This window comes from Meriones unguiculatus, chromosome 14, assembly GCF_030254825.1.
Source record: "Meriones unguiculatus strain TT.TT164.6M chromosome 14, Bangor_MerUng_6.1, whole genome shotgun sequence".
In the NCBI taxonomy this organism is placed as follows: domain Eukaryota; kingdom Metazoa; phylum Chordata; class Mammalia; order Rodentia; family Muridae; genus Meriones; species Meriones unguiculatus.
In genome coordinates, this window is record NC_083361.1 from 20,110,541 (window position 1) to 20,127,977 (window position 17,437).

Here is a 17,437-nt window from a genome sequence, read left to right on the forward strand (position 1 = left end):
CTCAGCAGCCTAAAGCCGGACCCTCTGACTCCAGAGTCTTGGCTTTAAGCACCAAACTCTGCTTTTGTTGTTTTTATTGTTCCTGTCCATTTCATTCATGATGCTGTCATTGTCTGGTTTACCCAATGAGGAAGCGCTGTGAAATTGAGTGGGGAAACACCTAAGCTCAAGGGATTACTTCTCTTGTGAACCTGCGGTCACCTGTCATCATCACTTAGTTTCCTTTTTTTAAAGGCCTCTTCCGTTTATCAATAATCTATCCCCTCACAGTACCCTTTCCATGTATTTTAGTCTTCCTTTTTAAATATACAGTAAATATATAGTTGAATAAATCAAAATGAAATGATTCATTTACTCTCCTCGCCAATCAAAGAAGGTTGAGCAATACTTAGTTGAGAACTATGCCTAACATATGTGGCATGATTATGACATACATATTGTATGCATATATGTATACATACATATAAATTTTTGAAGAGAGTACTTTAGCCTATATTGTGTGTTCCTACCTAGCAATAAGATCTAATTTTATAGCATATTGACAGTGTTTATTTAGATAGCTTTTGGAAAAATAATTTTAAAACTGTCAATTGTTTTAGGTTTTATTATTATCGTCATTATTTACAATTCATTCAATTCGTGTCCCAGTTGTAGCTCCCTCCCTCATATCCTCCCAGTTGCACCCTCCTTCCTTCTCCCTCCCCTATCCCTCTTCCCTAGTCCATTGAGAGGGGAATGCCTCCTGTCACCTCCAGATCCTTTTATATCCCCCTTCTTCTATAAGACTGCTGTGCCCTGTCCAAAGTTTGGCTGTGAGTCTCTGCATCTGCTTTGATCCCCTGCTGGTTGGAGTCTTTTAGATGACATCTGTGGTGGGCTCCTATTCTGTTCCCACTCTTCTACTGCTTCTGGTGTCTATCCTGTCTTTCCTTCTGATTGAGAATTAAGCATCTTCCCTAGAACCCTCCTTGTCATTTATTGCTGTTTGAGCGTAATCAATTTTTAGAGCCATCTTTTGCATCTTAGATTTAAATTAGTTTCAAGGATCATGAGGATTGTGAGGATTAGATGTGAGGATATGAAGCACTTAGCTGTCTATCAAGCCAAACAGGAATTGGCCACTCTGTAGTTGTTTCTTAATCCTTTCCATGGTGACTCTACTCTCTCACCAGCCATCTATGGCCTCTAGTTAGAACTGCTCTGCTTTGCTACACAACCCATCTTGACCTGCTTGTCTCCAGCAACAGTGCATTCTTCATTTAACCGGCCCTCTCCCTCTGATTCTTTGGGTTTCATTCCATCCAACTCCCTTCTGATATTTCTTGATACATCTTCTAAAGAGTGCTTCTCTGCATTTTCTTATTTCCCAGTTGCATCTTTCTCTTCCTCCGGCATCCTTTACTTTCATTTCTGTTATCCAGACTTAGATATCAGCTTCCTAATGTAAATAATTTATTGGATGTTTTCTAAGTACTTGAATAGAACTTGCAATAAAGTTCAAACTACCTCTTATCTTGACCCCAAATCTTATGAATACTATCATAACTTTATTCTAATTCATGTTTCTGTCTTTGTAAACATACACTGTCTACTACAGTCATAAATGTTTCCAAATGTCTTTTGGGAAAATTTTTAAACGGTGATAAAAACAGCAGCAAACAATGATCAAACTTCTTATGCTCAAGTCTCAATGCAAAACACAAGTAACATGAGAAACTATGATAATTTATCTCCTCCAAAACTATCAATACTAGAATAATGGCTCCAAATGAGAAAGATCTAGATTAATTAACTAAGTTAACCCCAAACAAAGAGTTAAATATAATAATTCTATATATGTTTCTAGAAATAAAAGAATATTAATAAAAAACTAACTAAAATAAGGATGCTAACAGAAGATATAAAATAGAATTAGAAATACTGAAGAAAAACTAAAATAAAATTCTGGAAATAAAACATTTAAAAAATAAAATACAAAGCTAATAAAACTCATTGACAACAGAATAGAACGCAGTAAGGACAGAATATGAGGGAGTGAGGAAAGGGTAGAAGAACAGATACATTCAGTTAAAGATATTGGTAAGTTTTTAAGATAGGAACAGAACATGGTTGATCACTGGGATACCATGAACAGACCAAATCCACAAATTGTGGACACTGAAAAAGGAGAAGAACTTCATACCAAAGAAATAGAAAACATTTTCTATGCAACCTTGGAAAAAAATTGCTAATTTAAGAGAAATAGAAATTCCTTTAAGTACAAGAGTCATGTAGAAACCAAATAGGCAAGAATGGAAAAGAAACTACACATGTCATAGTTAAAACACTAAATATACAGAAAGTGCATTGAAAACTGCAAGATAGAAACACCATGTCGGGGCTGGAGAGATGGCTCAGTGGTTAAGAGCACTGTCTGCTCTTCCAAAGGAGCTGGGTTCAATTCCCAGCACCCACATGGCAGCCCACAACTGTCTGTAACTCCAGTTCCAAGGGATCTGACACCTTCACACTAATGCACATAAAATAAAATTAAATAAATTATTTAAAAAAAGAAACACCAAGTCATAAAGGCAGGCTATTGGAGTGATGGCTACTGCTTCTCAGAACTTTTAAAAGCAAGAAGGACTTGGAATAATGTATTTCAAGATCTGAAAGATCTTAAATGTCAAGAGGAAACCACCCCATGATAAAAGCACGATAAATGAATTTATCCTATGGCCTTACATAGGATACTAGAAAGAACTCTTCAAACCAAAGAGAGTGAGAAACATGTCCAAAAACCTAAAGGTGGAAAGCAGTTAACAAAAGCACAGTTAAGAAAATGAGAATTAAGAAAAGACAGAACATTCCATTCAAAGAAAGAACAGTACTAGACTTTTTTTTTAACAAAGCCAGAATTACTCTGATAGCAAAACTAGGTAAAGGTTCAACAGTAACAAAAGAAGATTAGAGACCAATGTCCCTGCAGCATTACAAAAACTCACAGTGAAACACTACACTTGCAAAACAAACACAGGAACACATCAAAAAATTTATGAATAATAGAGTTGGATGTAGCCCAGAGATGTGGACATGTTTCAACAGAGATAAGCAGACGAGTGTAAAGGCTCATATAAATGGACTCTAGGACAAACATCGCATGATCATCTCACTAGATACAGAAAAGGATCCAGCACCCTTTCATGATAAAAGCCCTGAAGAAACTGGGAATTGATGGGACATCCCTATACATAATGAAGGCTACATACAACAGTGTCTTAGTTAGGGTTTCTATGGCTGTGAGAAAACACTATTACCAAAAGCAACTTGGGGAGGAAAGGGTTTTTTTCTTGTTGTTGTTGTTTGTTTGTTTTTTTGCTTGTGAGTCTCAGGTCCGTACTCCATTACTGAGGGAAATCGGGGCACGAAATTATGGCAGGAACCTGGGGGCAGGAACTGAAGTAGAGACCATGGAGGAACAGGACTTAATGGTTTGTTCTCATGGTTTTCTCAGCCTTCTTTCTTAAACAACTCAGGACCCCCTGCCCAGAGGTGGCCCCACCTACAGGGAGCTGGGCCCTCCTTCATCAATCATTAACAAGAAAATCTCCCCAGACTTGCCCACGGGCAATCTTATGGACCCATTTTCTCAACTGATAGTCCCTCTCCTCAGACTACTCTAGCTTATGTCAAGTTGAGGAAAAAAAAAAAATGAACCAGGACAAACAAGCATATTGCCAACATTATATGGACAAAAGCTCAATTTTTGCTCAGATCAGGAAGTGGACAATGATACTGTGCCCTTGACAAAAATATTTTTGTGTAGGTCTGTTAGTCTCTTTTGACCTACAGTGTTAGTTGAAAACACCATTTACTCTTGAAATGCTGTCTGCTTGATATGCTCATTATTGAAAGTAAAGTTTAAAAATCTCCCGCTATTGCCGTGGAGTCATTTATTTTTGCCTCGGTTCTGTCAATGTTTAATTAGCAAATCCAGGAACTTGGATCCTTTGATGAAAAATAGCTGCTCTCTCAGCTTTTGTGTATTCCATCCGTGCAATGAAATAACCTTTAGAGTTAGAGGAGCACAAGGCTTACGGTCTTTTTTGGATACCCCCTTATCCAGTTTTCCTGATATGTGACTGCTTGGAAATGACTTATTTTCCCTAAAAATCTCATCTTTGCTCCTCATTACGGTACACGACCCTCTCCACGTCAGAGCATCTCCATTGCTGTTAACAATGATGGCCTTGAAGGCTGTTTGTTTGTTTGTTTTCTCTGACTGTATGGCTTTGTAAAATTGATTACAAAATAAAAGAAAGGGGGTCGGGGAAGGGAGGATGGGAGAGGAGAAAAGAAAATAGGACAGGGCAGGAGTGAAGAGGAACAAAGAGCTAAACATTCCAGCTGGACCTTCCTAATCTAAGCAGAACTTCATCCGATGTCACTCACGCTGTTTGCGAGAGACTTACCTTCCACTTCCTGAAGTTTCTGGTTCTTAGCCTTCAACAGGATCTCGAGGTTTTTGGTGAGACCCTGGGTCAGCCGAGGATCTCCAGAGACGGAGAAAGGCACGACCGTCTCGCCGTACTGCTCCAGGTCCATCAGCCTGGCAGGCTCTTCCTGCTTCAAGAAGCTTATGCCTTTTATTAGAAGATACATGAGGCCCAGGAGGGCCAGCAACTGCAGCAGCAGCATCTTCCAGTTGCGCCAAGAGAACAGGACCCTTTTGATGAACATGGCCCGGAACTGCTGGCCGAACAGAACCCACTGCGGGAGGGGAGAGGACAGCGTTACGGTGGCCACGGGCCTTGATGGAAGCCATCGGCACTAGAAATGTCTTCATCGGGGTGACGACAGATGTGCACGGGGGAAGAGCACGGCGGCGAGGCCTGCTGCAGGGTGTTCCCTGGAGGCAAGACAGCCCCGCGCCTGGCTTCGTTATTGGGCAAGTTCCCGAAGCGGGACTGTCACTGACGTGTTCCTAACGCCTCTTTGCAGGATACCACACCCCTTCTCTTGCATTAAACGCCGTCTTTCAGCGTCACGTTTCATAGCAAGTTTCTATGGCCAGCTTTCTGGCTCTGTGGTCTACAGGGTTAGAGGACGTCGGGGCAACGGAAGAATTTAGTTTAAAACTGCAATCTGCCCAACATAGTTTTTTCTCTTTGAAAATGTACACGAATATACCCTTTGTCTGTTTTGCAAGCTCTCGGGGCCAGTCTGTAGCTGACTGCAGGTTTGTTCTCAGTTAAATAATGGAACGGAACCCTTTGCTTTAAATACAGGCTTCTTTAGAAAAGGTTCCTGAGAGTCAAAGAAGAGCATTTTAAGCACATTGCAGTTTTAAAATACAATTATTGTATGCTCCCCAACACTTAGACACCCCATAATTCTAAGTGAGGAAATATCGCTAGTCAGCCAGTATGTTCTAAATAAAAGAAACCACACTGGTGCTATCTTTGACTAGAAATAAAGTAAAATGTGGAGGGAGAACCTTTCTCTCCCATAATGCTCATGGACAGGACAAAGACAGTGTCTGCTTTTAGGAGACTGCTTCTCACTTAGAGTTCTAGAATGAGAAAATAAAAAGTGTTTTGCCCCAGTGATCAGCTTTATTCTAGACTGACCGATCAGCTCTGACCTCTCCCTCAAAAACTGAAAAGAAAAAGTCGGAGAGCAATAGAAATGTCCCACAGTTTATCTAGGTTTCCACACGAGGAAGAAACTGGGAAGAAGGAGCATGGAGAGGAGGTGACGAGGCATCACGTCAGACACAGCGCACACTTGGCTATCTCCAGCTCCCTGAAATAACCCCATCCGTGTTACCTCAGCTTGACACAAGACGAGGGTCCATTAAGTGACAGTGGGAAGTCACAATTTTAACTCAAAATTCCAGACATTGTATACAAATCTATACATTGTACACAAATGCAAACATTGTATACAAATGTCTACAATTCATAAGTTCCCAAGTTCCGCTGGAAAAACCTAAGAACTTCCAAGAAACTCAGATAAACGTACCCACCCTCTGAGAATCTCTGCTGCACACCCATGCAAAACTTTGTGAGAAATATAAATCAGGAGAGCAGCAACACAAAGGTTAGACAGTGAGGCGGCATCGCCGCAGGAATGCAGGGGCTCTGCGGCCCAGCCACAGGCGGAGTGAAATGTCCTTTGCACCCGTGAGCAGGGATCATAGTCGTCTGTACCAGCACTCCTCTTCGGCTCTGAAGAAAATAATGGTTCTATGAGGAAGATGAACTGTGAAAGCAAAATTGGGCTGGTGAGATGGTGGAGTGGATAAAGGCGCTCACTGCACAGCCTGGTGACCTCCCCTGGATCTCCAGAATCCACAGGGCGGAAGGAGAGAATCGACTCCACAGTTGTTCTCTGATCTCCACATGCAGCTGTCCACACACCCATGCACCGCATAATGAGTAAATCAATTTAATAGAACAATTAAAATAAACCTGTTTTTTTTTTTAACCTTTGCTATTTCACATTTGAGTTAGAAACTTAAGTGAAACATTCCCTTACAAGTGTTTCCCTCTCTGAATGGACTCACTCCAAGAACTTCAAAACTCTTCTGAACTAAGCTGTTAGAGTAAAATGTCTTCTTTTGTTCCTTCCAAATATGTTGGCATTATATACTTGAGACAGGTGCTCACCCCAGTGTTAAATGAAGAATTAGAATGTCCTCTTCGGTAATCCGGGCTCTCAAAATTTCTGGGCGCATTCATATTCTGGTTTTCTTCACTTACGCTTTGGCTCACTGTGGAAGTTGAACGGGTAGACACGGTGTTCAACGTCAAGTCTTCCAGATTGCTGACCCTACACACACAGAGCGAGAGAGAGAGACAGAGAGACAGAGAGACAGAGTGTGGGTGTGGAGAAACGCTGAATCTCAATGGTCAAGAAATTGCCTGATGTGCCTGAGGCCTGGAGGTTTGGTCGCCAGCATTCTAAACTTTCTGGCACTTAGATTGAATACAAGGCTTTGCGCATGTAAAGCTCTTGGCCTCCAAGCTCCAGCTCCAGCCCCAGCCCCAGCCCCAAAGTACAAAATGAACTAATCATGCACAAAGTTCCAAGACAATGTGTTTTTGTTTTCAGGGCTAAGTGGTTATTAAATATCCTACATTTTACAGAACTACAGTGATGATTGTGGTTTTAGTTTCATGATATTTCTAATTCTATAGAACTCTGATATTTTTGTTTTTCTAAATTTTCTAGACTAAAGAAATATACAGATTACCTTATAAGGCAAATGGATACATGGTTAACTTGTCCTCTTTGGCTCATGATTCTGTGTTTACGTGTGTGTGGGTGTGTGTGTTGTTGTCGTTGTTGTTGTGTTACTATAAAGGAGAAATGCTACAGAATAACAGATGTCACAGTATAGGAAGATGTTGAGGGCTTCTGGGGCAAAGTGGTGCTTTAGAAGCTGCCTCCATGTGACATGACCAAGAAGAGTTGTGAGAACAAAGACTGTTCCAAAGGCAGGGCGCTGGGAATCAGGGAGCAGATGGTGCTGCTGGGCATGGGGGTGAGACTCAGGTTCGCATTTCTAACCCGCTAAGGTCGCTCCTTCCCCTTTTGTGTAGCCTGAAACAAAACGAGAATTGCTTTCAAAGTGAAGCGCAGCTGCGGGGAGGGAGCAGCCTTTCTCTGACCTTCCTCGTGGATTATTACTCACTTGAAGAAAACCTCATCCATGGTAGTCACGGAGACACCAAAGCCAGAGATGCCCAGCTCTTCTTGTCTTTCCTCTAGGACTGTGAAAAGTTCTTCAAAGCTAAAAGGTAATGAAGATGGTATCTGTACAAACACACACACACATACACACATCCCATATACACAGGTGTGTGAACCCATACATATGTGTACATCTGTTCTTACGTGATTTCCCTCAGTAGTGTTTTCCATGCGTCACGGAAATGCTCGGTGATGTGGGTGACGTCCACGTGCCTGACATATCACAAATGTGGGACACCAGGAAGGAAGATATGCCAAGTTGCTACAGGAAATTCCTTCCCAGGTTCCTGGTAAAATTGCATTAACTCTCTTTGTGTACTGACTTAGTCTGCCCTGCTGGTTAAGTTTCAATTTACTTGCTACATGCTGTGGCTCCTGTGAAACACTAAGGCCAACAGGATGAATATATATATACTAGTAAGAAGTATCAGACACCCAAGGCAGAAAATGGAAAAAGAAATCACAGAAGCTAGAGCCTAGGTAGAAACTGTCCATCCCCAAACCACAGAAGTCTTGAGTGATCTTGAACATAAGTGGGTGGTGGCACAAGAATATTTTTTTTTTGAAATGTCATAGAATCTCATTCTTTAAAATCCTCTTACTCCAGGAAACTTGCTATTCTCAAAAACAGCTGTGCTCTAAGAACTGACACAGCCTTGGAACACAAAATCCATGTGGAAACTTGTGTGTGTATGTGTAGACACACATATATATGTATATGTAGATATTGTTCTTTGAGAAGGGTTTCTCTGTGTAGCTATGGTTGTCAGAGATCCACCTGCCTCTGTCTCCTGAGTGCTGGGATTAAAGGTGTGTGCCACCACCGCCCAGCAGTTTCATATATATATATATATGTGTGTGTGTGTGTGTGTGTGTGTGTGTGTGTGTGTAAACATATAATTTATACAGCATTCTGCCTTCATTTGTGCCTGCATGCCAGAAGAGGGCACCAGCTCTCATCATAGATGGTTGTGAGCCACCATGTAGTTCCTGGGAATTGAACTCAGGAACTTTGGAAGAACAGCCAGTGCACTTAACCTCTGAGCCAACTCTCCAGCCCCAGTTTCTTATATATTGAAGTGAAGTTGGAAATAATCTCCTTTCTCTCAAGATCAGAAGCAAGGGCCAGTTTTATACCTTATCTTAGTGTGTTTTACATGACAGCAACAAATGTGCTCATGCAACAGTGTAGCTTTAATGTTGTGCTAGAAATCTAGCAGTTCTTTCTGAGGAGAGATATGGCAGATTTTTAAAACCCTTTAATGCAGTTCATTTATTATACTGAAAAGCCTCTGTTGTGCTTTGTGTATGTGTGTTTGTGTGTGTGTTATCAACATTATTCCAGTTTTTACATGATAAAAATGATTTCAAAATAAAAACAACGTTAAGTAAGAAATTTACATACATATGCATATAGATGTTAAATAGTTAACTCAAAATCAGAAAAAATTTAAAAACCACAAAAATTACCAGCATTATTTTTATATTTTTATTATTGTTATCATTTCTAGCTTTTTTTTTTTTTACAGAAATAGCAAAAACTATTCAAAACTTCTCAGAGAAAGGTAAAGGTTCCAAATAGTGAAAGGAACCTGAGCAAAGGACTCAGCTGGAGACCTCACATAACATGACTCCAAAATGTAACAGAAAACCACAGTCACCGAAACAGACACTGAGCAATGCGGCAGAAAGGGGAACCCTGGGGCAAACCCATGCAGTTGACAGTCCGTTCTTAACAGTGTCCCAAAAACAAAATAGAGCAAGTTTATTCCCTAGATGGGAAAACAGTTATTCATATTCAGAAGAATTAAACTGAACATTATTTTTTATACTGTATGTGAGAATAATCAGCCTACAGTGCTAACCAGGGCTACATAGCAAGACCTTGTTTCAAACAAACAAAAAAATCATCCTCAAATGGATTAACCGTGAAATCTGAAAACTAAAAAACCAGAAGAAAACAGAGTGGAGCCTCCATGACACTGATCTGAACAAATAATTCTTAGGTAAAATTCTAAAAGCAGAGCTAACAGCATCAATTATAAAGAAAAAAAAAAAAAAGAAGGACCATGCAGCTTCTGGGGGCCATGTTGGTATCCATGCCCTGTGTTACCACCAAGGGCCATGCTAGTGTCTGTGGCCCACTCTGTGGCAGAGGACCGTGTTGATGTCTGGTCTGTACTGCCATCAGAGACCATGCTGGGGCCTGTGGCACACGCTGATGCCAGAGGCCGTGTGGGTGTCTGTGGCCCATCCTTAGTCATCCTTAGTCATCAGGAAAATGCAAATCAAAACAACTCTGAGATTCCATCTTAGACCCATCAGAATGGCTAAGATCAAAAAATAAAGTGACAACACATGCTGGAGAGGATGTGGAGAAAGGGAAACTCTCCTCCATTGCTGGTGGGAATGTAAACTTGTACAACCACTTTGGAAATCAGTCTGGCACTTTTTAAGAAATTTAGGAATAGCCTTACCTCAAGACCCAGCTATTTCTCTCCTGGATGTAAATCCAAAAGACACTCCACCGTACAACAAGTACACTTGCTTAACTATGTTCATAGAAGCTTTGTTCATACTAGCCAGAATCTGGAAACAACCTAGATGTCCCTCAAGTGAAGAATGGATACACAATGGAATACTACTATGCTATTAAAAAGAAATCATGAAATTTTCAGGCAAATGGGAACTAGAAAAGATCATCCTGAGTGAGGTAACCCAGACTCAAAAAGATACACATAGTATGTACTCACTTATAAGTAGATTTTAGCCATACAATACAGGATAAGCATACTATGTGGCACAAACCCAAAGAAGACGAGTAACATTGAGGATCCAAGGGAGACGGAATAGACAGAGATAGTGGCTGAAGAGAGGGAACAAGGTAGGAGAAGGCACAGAGAGTTAAGAGGGTGGAGATCAGACCTGTGGAGAGCGAGGGTGAGAGGACAGAAGGCCTGTAGAGAAAAGAGAAACTGAGGGTGGGGACATCTCTGTGGCAAGCTGGAGAACAAAGTTGTGGTAGGCTCCTGGGAGGATATGAGGAAACTCAAGCAGAGACTACTAGTAGCAGAGGCCACAGAGACTGAACAGGGCACCCACTAACTAGACTAGTCTCCTAGTCAAGAGAGGAGAACGCCAACCCACTCACAAAAACTTTGACCCAGGATTTGCCCTGTCTACAAGTTATACAGGGATAAGGATAGAGCAGATAGAACAGAGACTGAGGAAATGCCCAATCAATGTCTGGTCCATCTAAAGACCCAACCTACCAGAGAGTGCCAACCCCTGACATTATAAACGATACTCTGCTAAGCTTGCAGACAGGAACCAATCAGAGTTGCCCTCTTAGAGACTCTACCCAGCTGGCCCCAAAACAGATGCTGAGACTCACAGCTGAACAATGGGCCATGCATAGGGAGTCTTGTGGAAAAGGGGGACGAAAGTGAAAACAATCTGGAGGTTTTAGGATTTGCAGAAGAAGACCAACAGAGCCAACAAACCAAGGTCCGGAGGGGCTTGCTGAGGCTGAAGCATCAGCCAAGGACCATTCATGAACTGGACCTAGGCCCACTGCAAAGACATAGCAGATGGGCAGCTTAGGGCTCATGTGGGTCCTCTAGTAAGGGAAGTGGGGACTGCATTGGATAAGGACTCACTTGCCAGTTTTTTATTTATTTTTTTATTAATTACACGTTATTTACTTTGTATCCACCCTGTAGTTCCCTCCCTCCTCTCCTCCCAATCCCTCCCCCTTCCTCCTCCTACTCCATACATGAAAGGTTCTGCCTTGCAGACTAACAAAGCAGATGCTGAGAATTATGGCCAACCTTTGATCAGATTGCATCGAATCTTATGAAAGAAGTGGGAAATAGTGAGATCTGGATTGGACAGAAGCCCCACAAGGAGAGCAACAGAAGCAAAACATCTGAGCACAGGGGTCTTCCCTGAGACTGATACTCCAACCAAGTGGCATGCATGGAGATAACCCAGAACCCCAGCACAGATGTAGCCCATGACTTGCCAGATTTTTGATCACTTTTCCCTGATGGGACTGCCTTGCCAGGTCACAGGGGATGAGGACAGGCTCAGTCCTGATGCAACTTCATGAGCCTGGGTGGATGGAAAAGGGAGCTCCCCATTTCTAAGGAAAAGGGGAAGAAGAGGGAGGAAAGAAGGACAGGACTGAGAGGAGAGTAAAAACAGGGCTACGCCAAGGATGTAAAGTGAATTAAAAAATCCCAAATAATCAATAAAAATATTATGTTAGAAAAAAGGAAAAGAATAAGGCATTACATCAAGCTAAAAATCCTTCTAAGGCAATGTTATAATGAAGAGACAGCTCATATTTGGGGACAGATATTTGCAAACTATAGCTTTTGTAGGAACTAATATTTGAAGGGGAAGAAACTCAATATCAAGGAAACAAACAATCCAATCAAAATGAGGGAAGATGTAATCTTCAAAGGAAGATTTAAAAAATTTTAACATAACCAAAAAACCAAGGAAATCAAGATTTAAATCACAGCAAATATCACACTTACTAGAACGGTTACTATAAGGGAGACAAATGCACATTCTGAAGAAGGTGACTGCTGCTTGTCCTTAGAGGTGCTATGATTGATTAGCACGCCAGTACTCATGGGAATGCCCAGAAAACTAAAATTAACACGTTATACAACCCAGCCGCTCACTTCTGTTTACATAGTTAAATGAACTGAGATCAGCATGCCTAAATTCCTTTGTTCATTAGAGCATAATTCACAGTATCTCAGCCGCAGGAGTGACATGGTTTATGTGACATGGCGTTATGTAGGTGCATAGGACAGTATGGCCTTTAAAGATAAAGAAGCGGAGTCATCACCCGTGTCAGCCAATATACAGCCCAGAAGACATGCTCAGTGAAAACCACAGTCACAGAAAGGCAAATAGAGCATGATTTTATGTATAAAGAAAGATCTAAAACTTTGAACTCATGGAAGCAGAGAGCACGGTAGGGGCATCATGTCCCTGTGGGTTTGGGGGTGGGGTGGGGATGTGGCTGTTGATGGAAGAATGTAAGTTCCCAGACAGGAGCAGTAAGCTTCACTGATCCCTAGCACAGAATGGTGGCTATAAACTGAAGTATTAGATAGTTCTCATTTTCTTCTGAAAAACTAGTATATGAGGTAATGTATTTACCAATTATTTAATTTGATCATTCCATAACATAAGTATCTATTAAGACATCACAATGTATCTATACTATATATATACGTGTGTTTACATACATATGTATATATATGAAAAATCAAAAGAAAACATTAAAACCCTGTTATAGAACAAAACAAATTCACTTGTCTCAGGAAGAAGAAAAAATATTTCAATATGGTGCCCTGTCTTATCATTAATCAATGCCATTTTCAATACATGAGCATGAAGATCTCATGGGTGCCACCTTTTCTGGAATCTTTCTGTACAATTAGTGAAATCATAGGGAGCGAATGCTCTGACTAGGGTGTCTCTAAAGGCAAGTGGCAAGGATCTCGTGGCCAAGCCTGAGGAAACCCGAAAAGGTCATGGTGGTTTCCAGTGACCCAACACCACTGCTCAGCGTTTCTGGATCCTTACCTGTGTGTGTACTCCTTCGGCAGGATAAATGACAGTTCAGCTGCGACATTAGTCTCCATCTTGGCAGTTGGTATGTGTTTCCTAATGAGCTGGGAGACTGCTTCAACATCACAGTCAGGGGTCTTCACCATGATAAGGTGATAGCCCACACCTGAAAAGATCCATTTAGAAGGTCAAATGAAGCCACTGAATATTCTCAGCGAAAGCATGATTTTAATCTCCACAGTTCAGGCTTATCAGCTGCATAAGGCACTTCCATGTTCTAGAATATAAAGACACAGGCAAATCGCTGCACATGTCATTAAGACCTTAATTCACAGTGCTGCTGATGCTTAGCTTATTCTGAGTGATCCCCTGTCTCCAGGCTCAGATATGTATGGTAGAGCATAAGATTGAAACCAGAAGGAATTAGCTTGACTCGACTTGACTAGAGTGCCCAGACCCATGCATCTACAGTGAGGAAAGGAGGAGAGGGCTATAAAAAGAGAAGCGATGACATTCTGAGAGTCTGAAATGTGCTGACCACTTCACCAGGAGGGCAAGGCGGCTCAGGACTGCCTGCCTCAGTGCCCTAGGCCATCCCTTCTCTGTAATCCGACAGCTAGAGACAAGATGTTAGACAGATTTTTTAGGCTATTTAGTCTACCATCTTCTCAGATGGTCATTCTCTGAATAAAGCGAGGTTTAAAAGATTTATGTCCTGGCTCTGGTCACTGACGTCTGCAAATGGAGGTTAGCGGTGGGTGCTGACATTCTGGTTACACGTGGAGAATGGGGTGTGGTGTGGATGGGATTGAACCCACGGCTATGAGCAATGATCTTCCACCACGCTACAATCCCCGGCTTTTAAGGAATGTGTTACAATAGCTACAGCACATTGCTATCAGTGGCCAGAGTGAAGCAACAGCAATATAAGTTGCAGGCCAGATTTGGAGAGCTACAGGGATGCTCTCTGTTAGTACCCCCCTTTCCTGACAAAATGGCAACCGGTAGCTGAGAGAACAAACATGAACATTATTTGATCATTTAATAAATACTTACTGAAGACCTATTAAGAGTCAGGCATGATTTAGATCCTAAGGATGGTTTGAGCTACCATCCTGAATTCCCTTCTATTTTCAACATGGCTTTCAAACTTAATTTTTCATTAATCAAAAAAAAAATCCTTTCTGATTCAGGCTTGCCTTTATGTGGTTGAACATGGGGGAGACAACTTTTACCTTTATTATTTTTCTTTTATTATGTACTCATTCACTGTCTTAAAAACCTCTTTTCCATTGCTCTTTTTTTTGTATGTGTATGTTGTGTGCGTGAAGGTGCGTGTCCTCTCGTATGCGCAAGCGCATGTGTGCATATGTGTGTAGGTGTGCAGATGAAGGACAGAGGTTGAAATCGGGTGTCCTCCTTGAGCACTCTCCTTGATTTCTTACTTGATCCCAGAAGTTGAAGACTAGGCTGGTCTAGCTAGCCAGTTTGCTGGGGGAGATTCGCAGTCTTGGCCTCCCTGGAGCTGGAATTACATGGGGGCCACCATGCCCACCCAGTATTGAAGCATTCCATGAGATCCAAACTCAATCCTGACCCTTATGTGAAAGCTCACCCACTGAGTGTGTTCCCAGTCCTCATTGCCCGTTTAAGTTTCTTTTGAAACGGAAATCCCTAACAATAATCAATGTAGTCAGGTACTAACTGTGTGTGTCCAGTTGGCTTACTATAGGAACACTGGTTTCTATTTACTGGTCATAAGCGCAAAGGCACTCAACAAGATTATTTACACTACTTCCTACATCCAGAAAATTTACTAGTAAAGCCCACGTTACCCTTTGGAGGAGGAAAAAGAAGAGGAGGGCTATCACCCTGAAAGGCAGCATTCATTACAGAAGAGCTCAGGCTTGAGCGTCAGGTGCACCCAGGCCCGAATCCCTCCCAATTCTTTTCCGGATTTCTCATTACTGAAATACGAGCCCTAGCTCTCTTATCTATAAGAAGGGGGAGTTCTTCAGATAATGTTAATTAATGTTTATCAAGAATGAGTTCTAACAACTCACCCATGGGAGGAGAAACAGTAAATGTGAGCTGAGTGAATTCAAACACTGTCATGAAGTCATCTCTAGCTACATTCACTGATCTGCATCTTCCAAGCTTGTGTTTCTTACTGGTTTGAGACAGATAATTTCAACACCAATAACAAAGGGTTTGTATGAACTCACATTTTCTATTAGTCTCTCTCTCTCTCTCTTTCTCTCTCTCTCTCTCTCTCTCTCTCTAGCACTAAGAGTTACATAGAGAGCCTGTGCATACCAGACAAGCATTTTACTGAGGAACTGGCACTCTTCACTTTGTTGTTCTTTTTTATGTTTGGCGGGGGTTGTTTGTGTGTTTTTAAAGTGCTGAGGATCAAACACAGGGTCTTATGCATGACGAACAAGTGCTCTACCACTGAGCTATATCTCCAACCCTCTTTTTACCCTTTAAATTGTACTTAATCCTGTGTAGGGCGGGTGGCTATGTGGGTGTGGGGAGTGGGGGGGTTGTGTGTGGGCATACAGAGGTGTTTGCAGGTGCCTTCCTCAATTGCATCTCCCTATTTTTGAGACAGGTTCTCTCCCTGAACCTGGAGGTCCCAAATTTGTCTGGCCTGGCTGTCTCTGCCCCCCATCTCTGTGCAGACCACCGTGCCCTGCTTTTTACATCCCTGCTGCAGATCCTTACTCAGCTCTCCATGCTCGCGTGGGAAGCACGCTACCCACTGAATGGTTTCCCCAGCCCCTCTTTATACTTTTGGAGACAACATTTCCCTAAGTTGTCTAGGCTTGATTTGAATTCACTCTGTTGCCCAGGAAGCCCTTCAACTCCCAATCCCCCTGCCTCAGCCTCTTAAATTTCTGGAATTACAGGCCTTTGTCACTAGGCCTGGAAACAGTTTGCTCTTACTAGACAAACAGACTGTATATCTCCTGAAGTTAAGACTGTTTGAGCCAACTTTTTATTTACTCCTTACTCAGTAAGTTCTGATTGACCAGTGGCAGCATTTGAGAAACAGTTTGTGAAAATAAATTAGAAAGAATGTAACTCATGCGTGAGTATTTGATACTAATGCTCAAATGAGAAAACTAAGATAGCAGTGTGGTTGTTGACTTTCTTCCCTATAAGCATCTACAGCTCTGTTATTAAATCTGTGTTGCTATGACAGATTGTCAGTTAATATCATCGGTATGGAAGAAATAAATATGATGTTCATGTTCATTGGGTCCATAAGGAACATTTTCCAAGTGAGAATATGTTTATTGGGTCAGAATGGGAAAAAACTGAATAGATAGGTTATGTCTAAATTGTAACCAGGAATAACCAAAATGTTTCAGATCTAGTGCAATAGGACATAGGAAAGTCTGTGTAGAGAAGAAAAAAAAAGACTGAAAATGTTAAAATGATATTTTTTGAGACAAGGTCTCACTTCATGGAGCTTCCAACTCATCATTGCTACTATCTCAGCCTAGCAAGCACTAGAGTTACAGACATGCGCCACCACACCTTGCTCAGAGAGATATTATTACAGCACCAACATTCAAGGAACCAAGCAGAGAGAGAGAGAGAGACCGTATAGTTTCTTCAGGAAAAGCGAAGAGCCACAGCACTTCAGGGTCCCCATGACCAGGATGGCAATGCGGTCACCAAGCACATCGGCTTCGTCCATGTGGTGTGTGGTCAGAAGGATTGTGCGGTCCTTTTTATATTGCTGAAGTAGGTCCCAGGTGGCCCTCCTTGAGACCGGATCCATGCCAGATGTTGGCTCATCGAGTATCACCACCTAGAGACAAGAGTTAGTAATCAAGGGTCTGTTTACTTTATGCTTCTGGCCTGTGGGTTGACCAGCTACGTGTGTGAGACATATTTAAGTTAAAATGCACACTCTAGACCACCCTAGGATGAAAAACCGATCAACACTCAAACACGTGACTACACTAAATCAGCTGCGTTAATAATGTGAATTTGAAAGAGTTACAATTTAGGAGAGCTGGATTTGTGCCATCTTCGTGTTTGAACTGGAAGAGTAAAGACCCATTTTATTTTCTCTTATTTTATTTCCTAC

The 17,437-nt window shown here is 41.8% G+C and overlaps 1 protein-coding gene across 1 annotated transcript in view; it reads right to left on the minus strand.

Annotated features, from left to right (window-relative positions):
- The window catches only part of LOC110547861 (phospholipid-transporting ATPase ABCA3-like), a 78,888-nt gene that overhangs the window by 26,907 nt on the left and 34,544 nt on the right, over positions 1–17,437 (minus strand). The window contains exons 14-18 of the mRNA XM_021635690.1: positions 16,945–17,155; positions 13,348–13,498; positions 7,679–7,777; positions 6,651–6,813; positions 4,452–4,749 (exon numbers count right to left, since the gene is read on the minus strand). Of these exons, the coding sequence (XP_021491365.1) occupies positions 4,452–4,749; positions 6,651–6,813; positions 7,679–7,777; positions 13,348–13,498; positions 16,945–17,155 (922 nt within the window). The remainder of the gene's footprint in view (positions 1–4,451; positions 4,750–6,650; positions 6,814–7,678; positions 7,778–13,347; positions 13,499–16,944; positions 17,156–17,437) is intronic.